Raw genomic sequence first — 11855 nt, 5'->3', positions numbered from 1 at the left:
TTAATTGCTGATATCCAGAGAATAGGATGCTAACTGACAGTGCAAATATGATAAAAACTTGTTTATCTGACAGGTGAAAGTGTGAAGATAGGAAATGCTTGTGACATGTGTGCCAGTCACTCTCAGATCGCCGGTGAAATGTAAAAGTGCGTTTGGTTTCATTGAGAAATCAAAGGAGGAGGATCATCACCGAGCGACAGCACATCATGACAGTCAAACCTTATTTAAAATGTGTGAACAGAAGGCAACATGACGAGCAGCGTGTGTACAAATATTTTTATTTTATTGAGCTCTTTATGCCATGAACTCGTAGGGGATGGGCTCAAGCAGCTGTGGCACGTTCTTCTTGGTGCTGACGAAGTGAGCGTCACGGGGAGGAGCAGGCTGTACAGACAAGAAAGAGGGATTATTAGGTGATTAAATAATCAACCATGAAGAAAAATGACCAAAAAAATGAATGGAAGATTAAAACAAGCAGACTATTTCTGTTGCAAATAGAGTTACAGCTTTGCTTCTTGGAACTTAATGTCTAAACTGTTAAGACTATTTCATACCTAAAAAATCTTAATGGATTTCATTCAATGTACACAAAAGGTGATGTCTCAGGCACTGAATGACTTCTTTTGCAAAACACCGTTTTAAATCAGGGTGTCCTGAAGATTTTCTGCCTGTTTTTAACACTTCAAAATACCCACAATAAAAAAGAAAACAAGTCATTTGAATCATTTCATACCTGACGCTTCAGTTCCACCCAGCTGCCCTTCTGCTTGGCCTCCATCTTCTTGGCCTCGTTCTCCTTGACGCGCTGCAGGAAACTGTCCCTGCTCTTTGAGTGCTTCACATGCTCAATGCGCACGTTAATCCTCTTGGCCAGGATCTTGCCCCTGCGAGAGCAAAAAGCATAAACAGGTTCATATCAAACACATAAATCGCAACAAATGTCCAGGTAGCTTATCAAAATACAAAATAATGTTTCATTATCTGCACTCCACTGCTGTCTCCTCAGTGCAACCTCAGGTCAAACAGGAGTTAGACTGGGGTGCTTAAGGATGAAATACTTTCCCCCACGTGAATGACCACTCAGGACATAAAGAGCCCTGGTGGCAAAGTGAAGATGGGGTCACACCCCCACTTTAGGTAAGTGTAAGAGCAAGCGCACACCAAAATATTGAAGCCAGAACAATGACTATTGAAGGATTGTTAGGAAGTGTGTCCTTTGGTGTGTGCCAGGCTGAAGTTTACACATTTAGATATGTCCCTACATACATGCCACTTCCTACTTACTTGACCTGCTTGTTGACAATAATGCCAACAGCATGTTGGGTTACGTTGTAGACGCGTCCTGTCTTGCCATGGTAGCACTTGTGAGGCATTCCTTTTTGAACAGTACCCGTGCCCTGAAAAGAAATCGCATACATCAATGTAACAATGTGTATATACACCACAACAACAAAGTTTCCTATTGACCATATCAATATTTGACAATACAACTCATAATTGTCCAGCATTCGCCCTTATTTGTCAAGTTCCACTATGATCTAAGGTAAAAATATTGGTATCAGTTGACTACGACTTAAATTACTACAATGCAACACAATGTGTTCAATAGTGGACAACCAAGGCATAAGAGCTAGTTTCCTGAAAATGTTAAATGCTTGCACATCTAAAAACATGCTATTCGATGTATGCATGTTTGCCAATTATCAATCCTGTTTACATCATTGCAGTTCAACTTAATGATCACCCAAATGAGGATACTAGTCAACATGTGCTTCGTCTTACCTTGATGTCAACAATGTCACCCTTCCTGTAGATGCGCATGTATGTGGACAGAGGAATTGGACCTGTCAAGTAAATGAAGCAGATTAATTCAGGTTTTCCTTGGCTTTGACTACGGTTCTATGCTGTATAAAACAGTTTTCTACACAAAAATTGATTAAAGCTCGCTCTGATAGTTGATTACTCACCATGTTTGCGGAACTGCCTGCTAAACATGTACCTCGTCCCCCTCCTCTTGCCTCTGGTGTTCGTCATGATGCCTGATTACTGAGAGAAATAAAATTCAGTTAGTTGTGACAGAGCCTGGAGATTTTCTTCCAATGTAAATATACCACATCTTTAATGAAACATGACAATAAAAAGAATCTGCTATATTTTCATCTCAATGCACTACATCATAATGTGAATTCAGAGGAACTGTCATTTTGATAAATTATACACAAATTGCTGTAAGGATTGCAACAAGATGGATGTTAAAATATTTCCATTTACACTAGATGGATACACCATGTCAACCCATACACGCTAACAGAAGTAGCTGTCACAGGCTAAATCTTAGCTCATTGCGTCTACAGAGCTGATCCAAGTGAGTGACAACAAAAAATGTTAGATATATCCCGAAGGCACGCACATAAGAATAAAAACAAGGCTGTTTTTTGATGGATCCAATTCAGCAGAATCTAACAAAGCTGCTAATTTCGATGAGGGAACATGCTACAGTATAGGTTAGCATTATATAAATACCAAGCGCAATTCCTCTACATTGGTAGGCAGCACCACATCAACAATTTAACAATGGGAAAAACGACCTTCTATCCACGAAAAATGCCGTGTTAAGCTGCACTACAGCCGTGAACAGAGTGTTCAGAGGAAAAACACGGTTTCCACTAAACGTTTCACTGCCTGCTGGGCCCACATGGAGAGCCACGCTGCTGATCTTGCTCACACTGAACGGACATTATTAGTCTATTGAACGTTTTTCCAGGCTATATTAACCCGCATTGGTGTAGCGCAAGAACTGCGATGAGTATATGAACGTAACTGTGTACGAATTATACGATAATAAAGTAGAAAATAACATTTTAACACGGAGAGGATCTTACCCCCGGTCTATACAAGATGGCGGGTACGGCGGAAAGAGAGATTAGAGGCCCCCAAACTCCGCCTTGTGAAGTAGAATAGAGGCAGGCCGCGAAATTGCCTGAACAAAAAAAATTGTGACGCTATAAAGGCCAGCAGATCCAGAATCAGCTCATGTAGATATTATATAGACTAATAACCCCCATTCATTTTCATGGATCGATAAGATTAACGTTATTTTAGTATACTAAAAAGTGTAAGAAAAGAAAAGTATATAACGCAGCCCCACAAAATACAATTTCTCTTTAGTTTTTTTTGTTTTGTTTTGACTGTTTTTTGCGCTTACATTTCTTTGTTCGTTCACATCTAAACAAATGTTAGGGTTTGTTCGATGCTCCAAACTGTTATATCACCCTCGGAGTCTGTGGTGATACGCATGCGCAAAACTAGAGCACGACAAACCTCTAAAGTGTTGACGCAATGGACAGTTTACCTCGAGAGATATTTTGACATTACCCAATTTGGCTTTGACAAATGCGCCTCTCTCTGAATTTGAGCGTTGCACTCATAGGCAAAAGGGTGGCGATCATCTTGACCGACCTCGACTAAACGAAGACGGAAGTAGTGACCAGGGAATGCTCTCATTTTCTTCTTGAGCGGTTGGACTTTCTGTCGCGAGCTCAGCAGAATCGCCTGCCTGCTCTCACGAGGGGAGCCAGCCCAGTCTTGTCAGCGCGCGGCTGTGTGGTGGAAGATGGCGCTAGCCGAATGGAAATCCTAATGACAGTCTCCAAATTTGCCTCTTTTTGTACCATGGTGAGTGCACGGCAGTCTCGTATTGGCATTAGTCGGGCTATTGGGTGATAAGGAAACCGTGGCTGCGCTGTTAGTGGCTTTTCAACCGTTGAATTAGAAACGAAAGCAGTTAATTCTGGTGTCTGTGCTAGCCAAGCAGTTTTCCGACCATAGCAAAGCAGCAGCCACCCACTGCCTTCTCCGCTCTGCTCCTCTTGCTAACGCCTGTAGATGGACACACTCTAACGCTGACTTCGTTTCAACTCGTATCTTGACGACTTATCGGGTTAATATTTATCACAGCTCCTCTGAGCGCGGTGACAGTGCACCTGCCGCAGCCGGGATTGTCAGCTAACTAGCTAGCGTGAAGGTAACTAAAGCTAAAGCAGTGTTGCAGCTGACCAACAACTGGACCACAGCTGGATAATGGATGACTTCGGAGACAGAGAGACGATTAATCTGCAGTATGTGTGTGTAACTTAAACTGTGGGAAAGGCTAAGTAGGCGTGTTGGCCTTTGACAAACTACCAGATCTTATTAACGCAGGCAATGACGACATGGTTTATCATTAGCTGCGCAGTTGTGGACCCGTTCCAGGTGCACGTCCACTCTGCACAGTTTTCTGCTGTATACACTACTATTGCAACCTGCTCTATTTATCCTTGCATAATCATGCTACAGGGCTATGCGTTTCCCAAAACAAGCACCGACTGCTGTGCTAACTTTAAACAGCACTGCGCTTCGATATTTTCTATTCTGATACGTATCATTTTTGTCATCTTAGACGAGTTTTACCGTACAAAAGCCTTTTGGCAACCTAAACGTTTCTGTCAGTTTAAAATGCTGCATGCTTTTAGTTGTAATGATATAAAAGGGCAGAGTGGAGGTACTATGGGAAATGTTTAGTCTTGATGTTTGTAAGTGGATATTAACAGCTGATATTGGCCTATCGCAGATGTATTGGTATCGGCAATATGTTACCCGATGTGAGCTGAAAACTTATCAGGATACTTTTATAATTATTAATTCCCAGTGAAATTAACTGTTTCAGTACACTGATGTTATTTTAGACAATTAAGTTTATTGTTTTTATTGTAAATTATCCTGTAAGGATAGGACAATATGGAAATTTCAGGTTGATTATCCTTTCCAATATCATTTTGATTCACGATATTATCCCAATGATCATCCGCTTGTTCGTGCGTGCACATAAACATACTGGAATCAATTTAATCTTACATTTTGTTAGGAAACAAATAATAGGACACACATCCTTTTTTTAGTGAAAAACAAATAATCTTAAATAAGTAATCAAAAATCATAGGGTCATCCTGTACAAATGACGGATAAATAAATGGCGGTAACCTCACTCCGCTGTCTTTTTTTTTCTTTTTTGGAATCCGCCCTATTTTACCCACTTGACCTAACTTGTTTTTGTGTGAGATACAATGTGCAAGCCATGCCCTCCAGCCATGGTGACAAGTTTAGGCAATTCAAATCAAATCAGGAAACCAATAAAGAAATTACGTCAGCAAGCTAAACCGCTTTTTCAAGTCATTCATGTTAAGATATTTACTATTATCTCGATTCACAATCATCCCGATGATGAAAATCCGCCACAATCAAGAGTGTTTTTGATCAAGAATCTCGCTAAACCATTTTTTCGTCCCATCCCTTGTATTAAGCCTCTGTTACATATCCTTGACACAACTGTTTGATAACTGCATCTAAGGGCTCATTACAAGGAAATGCGTATATCGGTATACATATATTTTTGCAATTAAAGGCAGTGTGAGGGAGTTTGCTTCCAACTTTTGGTCTGCTCATCGCTCCTCCTATGCACCTGGCTCATGAAGTAGATGTGCAAAGTATTTGTTTTGTTTAATAAAGTAAAAGAGTTTTTCGGCTTTGTGCATTTACAGGGCGCCAATGCCTCTGCACTGGAGAAAGAGATTGGATCCGAGCAGTTTCCGGTCAATGAGCACTACTTTGGCCTGGTCAATGTAAGTGAATATTACACTGTGCAGATGCAGTGTTTTGAATACATCTCCACTTGACTCGTACTCACACCGATTCTACTCTATGCCATATGTGATTTTAGTTTGGGAACACCTGCTACTGCAACTCGGTGCTGCAGGCTCTGTACTTCTGCCGACCGTTTCGGGAGAAGATCTTGGCATATCGCAGTCAGCCTCGGCGGAAGGAGAACCTGCTCACCTGCCTTGCAGACCTGTTCCACAGTATTGCCAACCAGAAGAGGAAAGTGGGTGTCATACCACCCAAGAAGTTCATCACACGGCTACGCAAGGAGAATGGTAAGGGCAAACTCATAAACAAAGGAAGAAAATAAGCTAAAGCACAATGTCACATCATCGCTTATCAACTGCTTTAAAATTCCTTACACTCTTGTTTCTCCTTGTTGGCTGCATGCAAGACCCTGAAGTACCTGCCAAACATGTTGTACTCCAAAGTCTCCCTCTGTCCTTTCTTCCTCAGAGCTATTTGACAACTACATGCAGCAGGATGCCCACGAGTTCCTGAACTACCTGCTCAACACCATCGCAGATCTGCTTCAGGAGGAGAGGAAGCAGGAGAAGACCAATGGCCGCCTTGCCAACGGCACATTGGACTCTCAGAACAACAACAGCAACGCCACACCTGCTCCCACCTGGGTCCATGAGATCTTCCAAGGCACTCTGACCAATGAGACACGCTGCCTCACCTGTGAAACGGTACTAGGAGGAAGTTTAAGTAGCTTCAACCGTGTGTGACCAGAGTCGTGTTTAAACATGTTTTCATTCAAGCAGTCCTGCTGTTGAGTTCAGGGATTAGTACACTTGCAGTTTAGGTTGTGTCAGTCTGTGTGCAAACAATGTTTTAAGTAAATACACTAGAATGGCTAACGGAAGGATTTTTACTGCCTTATGGCCACAGCCCTTGCACCATAACAGGAAGTTATTATTAGAATATTCCAAGCTATTCATACAGACACATTTGTCTGGTACTTGGGTTTAGTTGCTTTTATCTTATTTTGATGTCCCTTTTCTTTTCAGATAAGCAGCAAAGATGAGGACTTTCTGGACCTTTCTGTGGATGTAGAACAGAATACCTCCATCACACACTGCCTCAGGTAAGTTAACCGCATGCAGGATAAACGGAGCTGCACCTGGCTTTGAGAAAGCAGGATTAGTAGTTGATTGACAGAAAATGAATTGGAAACAATGCAAAACATTTGATGGTTCCAGCTTGTCAAAAGTGAGGATTTACTGCAGTTTTTTGTTTTTCATTGTAGTGAACTGACTTCTTTGAGTTTTGGGCTATTGGTTATATTAAAAAACAACTTGAAGACATTAAATTTAGCTTTTGGCCACACATTTGGAAAAATACAAAGATTAACAAATGTTTCAAATTATGGAGCTATTAACTGTTGACTGGCTGACTTTGGGGTTTACTTGTTTTGTGCATGTAAAACAAAGGAGTAACACTTTTAGAGGTTGCAGCTGAGGTTATTGTAAAGTTTTCTTGTGCTGAAAAGAAAACAGCATAAAGTGCTTTTATCAGGTGATGTTTGTATTCGGCTGCAGGCTTTTCAAGGATCCATGGAAAACTGCTTTTTTCCTGCATGACTATTTAAGGAGGGCGTATTGACAAATACACTCTGTGCTGTGTCCTTCACCAAACTGCATGAGGAGGATGTATTGTTGTAAAATTAGATCATTCATTTGTAAAAATAGATATCAAATTGTATATTGACTGACTTTGTCCTCATGGTTTCTCTCAGAGGTTTCAGTAACACAGAGACACTGTGCAGTGAGTACAAATACTACTGTGAAGAATGTAGAAGCAAGCAGGAGGCACACAAGAGGTCAGTATACAGTTAAATAACAGATTGTACAGGTGAACTGTGTAATTGTGATTTTGGGCTATTTTTCTTCCATTACATGTCTTCTTTCAGACCAGACCAGAAAACCAAAAAACATATGTAGTTGCTATTTTAGTTCAGATTTCTGTTCTGGAAACATAAGCAAACTAGCACAAACAGCATCATTTTTGTATTATAGTATCGAAAACTTGTAGTACAAAAAAACAAATGTCCTAATTAGTCAACTAGGAAAGTTTTCTTGTGATATTTTTCCTCTATTCACCATTTCTTAAATGTAAAGAATCTGACGGTACATATCTTTAAAGGCAGTTGTCTCTAAATGAGTTCTCTCTCATTCTACATAAATCTCCAATTCAGTAGCACTGACATACAGCAAACAAGTTTTATTAATTGTGAAGCTTCATATATCATTCATAGCCTGATTCGTAGAGCATTTTATTCCTAAAAATACAGAAAAACGGGATTTTTGCCATGACTGTTGACTGTATTGTTATTTAAAAGCAATCCTAAATCCCTTCGATAAAAAACCATTGACTATAATTATGAACCTGGATTTCTCTGATGTTGAGATTTCTGCTGGAAATGAATGCAAATGAGCATATCTCATTAGACCATGCCTTGTTTGAATATTCTAGCATAGATTTCAGAAAACTTGAAATTCAAAAAAGAATTGTCTTAATATAAGTAATCAGTTTTTAAACTTATTTACCTGTTGTATCTCCCCGTAATTTGTGTGTTTTAGACGTGTGTTAATGCATTTCTGTGTGTGGTTTGGGATGTAGAAATTGTGTCTGACTCTGTTTGTGACGTAGGATGCGTGTAAAGAAACTGCCAATGATCTTGGCTTTGCACCTGAAGCGCTTTAAGTACATGGAGCAGCTGCAGCGCTACACCAAGTTGTCCTATCGCGTCGTCTTCCCCCTGGAGCTCCGCCTGTTCAACACCTCTGGGGACGCCACCAATCCTGAGAGGCTCTACGACCTGGTCGCCGTGGTGGTGCATTGTGGGAGGTGTGTAGGTGCAAACACACAGCCAGAATACAACACCTTATAACCGTCTCCACAGCAACCAGAGACGGGCAGACCAATGATTGTTCTAATAATAAAATACATTTGAACCGGTTGGCATTAGATTAAAGGTATATTAGAATTTATACCACATCAGGAGAAAACCCAGACCCTCGTCTATCATTGTTCCGCTGTGCTGTACTTTCTCTCTCAGCGCCGGCTTTGACCCAGTGTGAGTGGGAGTTTGTCTGTCTGTGTTTATACAAGGTGTTCCCTGCCTTCCACACAGTGCACGCTGAAATAAACTCCAGCCCTTCACGGCTCAGAACAGAAATAATTAATTAAACAAAGTATATTTTAAAGGTCAAACCTATCTGGAGTCGGGAAAGTGAGTCAGGAGTCCTACTGAAGTAAATTATCTGTCTGAGTCCACTCCCTTTGAGCTTAGCTCTCTTTTCAGCTCCCTGTTGCCACGGTTATTTTCAGAGCAGGGCGATTAATGTCATGATTTGAGGCTATATATCGTCTGGGATTTCTGCTAACATTAAGTCATGATAGGGCTTAATTCATACAGTTAATTATTACTGCTTCAACTGAGTGAGATTAGCAGATTTCTGTCAAAATATCCACACTACAGGGCATGAGACAGTGTACTGGACGGCAAAAATACATGCATCCTTTGAGATAGTCTTTGAGATAGTCTTAAATTAGATTTTTTTGAGGTCTCAATAGCAAGAAATATTTTACTAGTTTTGCTTATCCATCTTTTTTGTCGAAATGAATCCACATTTCTGTTTGTAAAACACCTTTAGACCTATTATGTAACCACATTCATCTTTTTACTTCTTACCTGCATTGAGCTGTTGACCAAATGTAGATCAACTTAACTCACTCTAATAACCATAATCCCGTTTACAATCTACCTCTGCTACTTCCCTCTAATCATACCTGCAATGCTTGAATAAGAAAAGGATGATTTGTCCTAAAAAGCATTAAATTGAAGTGTCTGATAGCTATAGACATCGTGTTTAAAAGCTTTGGAGTTGAGTCATCTTGGTTGCATCACCAGTTACAATGCCAGCTGCGGACCTTAGTTGAATATCACTTCCATTTCCTCTTTCCCCTCTTTTTTCCTGTTTGTGTCCACTTTCATTTGTACAATTACATTAAAAAAGCTATCTCCTCCAAGAGAGCTCAACATAGCATTTCATGTAAAGTAAAGATCGAGAAGTACAGTAACAGCAATGTGGCTGCATCCAAATGTCCAGACTTCCCTGCTCTTGCAGACTCGTGGACTTTGTGGGGAAACCCACAATTCTTCCAGTCTGTAAGGGGCCTTAAGCAGACTTTCTGCAGACTTCCAGGCAGTCCACTTGAGGTGTGGACATCACTGATTACATTCAATATGGACGTAACCTTGTACTTTTTCCAATTGCCGACAGAATAAACAATAACAAGTGGGGAACTTCTGTGTTTTGCTGGAAGCTGGACGTTTATGTTAGAGGACTCCATTTCTAAAATAACATTAGCTACTCTTGCTCTCTGTTAGTGGAGCGGAGAGAGGCACTCGAGAATGTGCATTAAGTCACATCCTTTGGACCGTCACGGAAAATCTGACCTGAGGTTAGCGGAGTCTATTATCATGAGGTTGATGTCACACCACAGTATTGAGTGGTTAAGGCCTCCATGTTGGAATAGAAGAAATCCAGTCAACTAACCTTACTCTAGTTACTTCTCCTCACTAAGCGCATGTTAACTACGACTGCAAACACAGGTTCAGTGACATTTTGACTGTAAATATGTGTCAATGTGGCCAAGCTAAACTAGTCACAGTCTAATATTGGTCTTATGTGCTCACATTCATTCTAATTTCAGTGTTTGGTTCACAGCTGCACAGATGTTTTGTTTTATTTATGGCCCTGCACACCCACACAGACACATCAGATGCTCAGGAATAACTTGGGTGGAGCTAAGCAGGAATCACATGAGGTCACCAAACTTCATGAACAGATATAAATGTTCAAGATGCGACTGCTGTGTTTACGCAGTGAAAGTTTACTCTGTAGCGCTCATTGTGTTTGCTGTGTCTTTTCAGTGGTCCAAACAGGGGTCACTACATCGCCATTGTGAAAAGCCACGACTTCTGGTTGCTGTTTGATGATGATATTGTAGAGGTAAGTGTGTTTATCTGTATGTACATTTGATTTAGTTCTCACAGTAACTTGTATTTGTTTCTAACCCTGTTGTGTGTCGTCTGTCTTGTTCTTGTAGAAAATCGATGCACAGGCCATAGAGGAGTTCTACGGTCTGACTTCTGAAATCTCCAAGAACTCTGAGTCGGGCTACATCCTCTTTTACCAGTCCAGAGACTGAATGTGGAGGCAAGCGTTTCGCCACAGAAACCGGGAGAAATGCTCTGTTCCCCTTCTTCGCGGGGAGCAGCGGACCCTTAACACGCCACATCAGCTCGCGTGTGTGCCGGAACAGCTGTAATTCATACTCGTGCTTTTTACGCACTCAGCGCTGCAGCTCAGCCGTGGAAACCCCCCCCCCTTCCCTTAACATACCAGCTGCCCCTTACTTCCTGCTCCCTCTCATCGCCTTAACTTTGGCTGGACCCTGCTGCCGGGACAATGAGACGATAATGAATGAAAACTGTGTCAAGATTGTTTTTAAAAAAAGACATTGAATGAGGGTTGTACAGATGTCGGTTGGTCGTATGAGTGGCGTATTTAGTTTTTGCCTTGGGTGTGGGGTTGAATGGGTATTTAATAATTCATATGATGTAATATTGGCCTGGTGTCATTACCCCTCACACTGTTTGTTTTTCTGCACTGGGGTTTATTGAGTGGATCATGTTTTTGATCATGGGTGTAAAGGAGGATGGGTGGGGGGTGACACTGGGTTGTATATTTCTACAGTGTACAGGATGGTATTTGTATAAATATAACGAGAAGATAATATTATCATTGGAAAATGTTAGACCTTGAGAAGATGTATTAACACTATGGTGCACTTTTGATACCGTTTTGTAGGTGTTGGCAAGTTTAATGTGAGGGTTTGCTTAAAAAGGCCTGTTGTGAAGCGATTATTTTCTGTTTTAAAGAAAAAGAAATAAAGCCAGTAAGATTGAGGCAGGGTGTGCTCTCCTTTCTGTGTCCCACAGGTGCGCACTGATGACTCATAGAGCTCAACATCGCCCCTTAGCGGTGCCACCTGGTAGCTGCTCTCTCCCACTGCAACAGGAGCTATTTTTAATCCATTCAGAGCTTAAAGGCAGGTGCTGTGGGGAAAAAAAACGCCCACGCACG

The 11855-nt window shown here is 41.1% G+C and overlaps 2 protein-coding genes across 2 annotated transcripts; one reads left to right on the top strand and one right to left on the bottom strand.

Moving 5' to 3' along the window:
- Positions 1-261: 261 nt before the first annotated feature.
- rpl21 (ribosomal protein L21) lies at positions 262-2991 on the bottom strand. Its single transcript, XM_084341070.1, has 6 exons — positions 2883-2991; positions 1968-2046; positions 1783-1844; positions 1285-1397; positions 734-884; positions 262-384 (listed from the first exon to the last, which is right to left on the bottom strand). The coding sequence occupies exons 2-6, from the start codon at positions 2032-2034 to the stop codon at positions 295-297; spliced, it is 483 nt and encodes a 160-aa protein (XP_084197196.1). The 5' UTR covers positions 2035-2046; positions 2883-2991; the 3' UTR covers positions 262-294.
- A 297-nt stretch (positions 2992-3288) lies between these two features.
- Positions 3289-11677, top strand: usp12a (ubiquitin specific peptidase 12a). Its single transcript, XM_084341069.1, has 9 exons — positions 3289-3675; positions 5577-5657; positions 5756-5969; positions 6151-6386; positions 6708-6784; positions 7436-7519; positions 8350-8547; positions 10640-10718; positions 10816-11677. Exons 1-9 carry the CDS (start codon positions 3628-3630, stop codon positions 10915-10917), a joined length of 1119 nt encoding a protein of 372 aa, XP_084197195.1. The 5' UTR covers positions 3289-3627; the 3' UTR covers positions 10918-11677.
- Positions 11678-11855: the final 178 nt, after the last annotated feature.

Source organism: Pagrus pagrus, assembly GCF_965226575.1.
Source record: "Pagrus pagrus genome assembly, chromosome: 20".
NCBI classification, from domain to species: Eukaryota; Metazoa; Chordata; class Actinopteri; order Spariformes; family Sparidae; genus Pagrus; species Pagrus pagrus.
The sequence above is the reverse complement of the archived record's forward strand: the minus strand, read 5'-3'. Positions and strand labels throughout refer to the sequence as shown.

Excerpts from the sequence above, each read along its gene's own strand:
- rpl21 (XM_084341070.1), bottom strand. The coding sequence starts at position 2,034 with ATGACGAACACCAGAGGCAAGAGGAGGGGGACGAGGTACATGTTTAGC. Across the intron at positions 1,398-1,782 it reads GTGACATTGTTGACATCAAG|GGCACGGGTACTGTTCAAAA; the intron begins GTAAGACGAAGC and ends ATTTCTTTTCAG. Across the intron at positions 885-1,284 it reads ATTGTCAACAAGCAGGTCAA|GGGCAAGATCCTGGCCAAGA; the intron begins GTAAGTAGGAAG and ends TTGCTCTCGCAG.
- usp12a (XM_084341069.1), top strand. The coding sequence starts at position 3,628 with ATGGAAATCCTAATGACAGTCTCCAAATTTGCCTCTTTTTGTACCATG. Across the intron at positions 8,548-10,639 it reads GTGGTGGTGCATTGTGGGAG|TGGTCCAAACAGGGGTCACT; the intron begins GTGTGTAGGTGC and ends GTGTCTTTTCAG. Across the intron at positions 10,719-10,815 it reads TTGATGATGATATTGTAGAG|AAAATCGATGCACAGGCCAT; the intron begins GTAAGTGTGTTT and ends TTGTTCTTGTAG.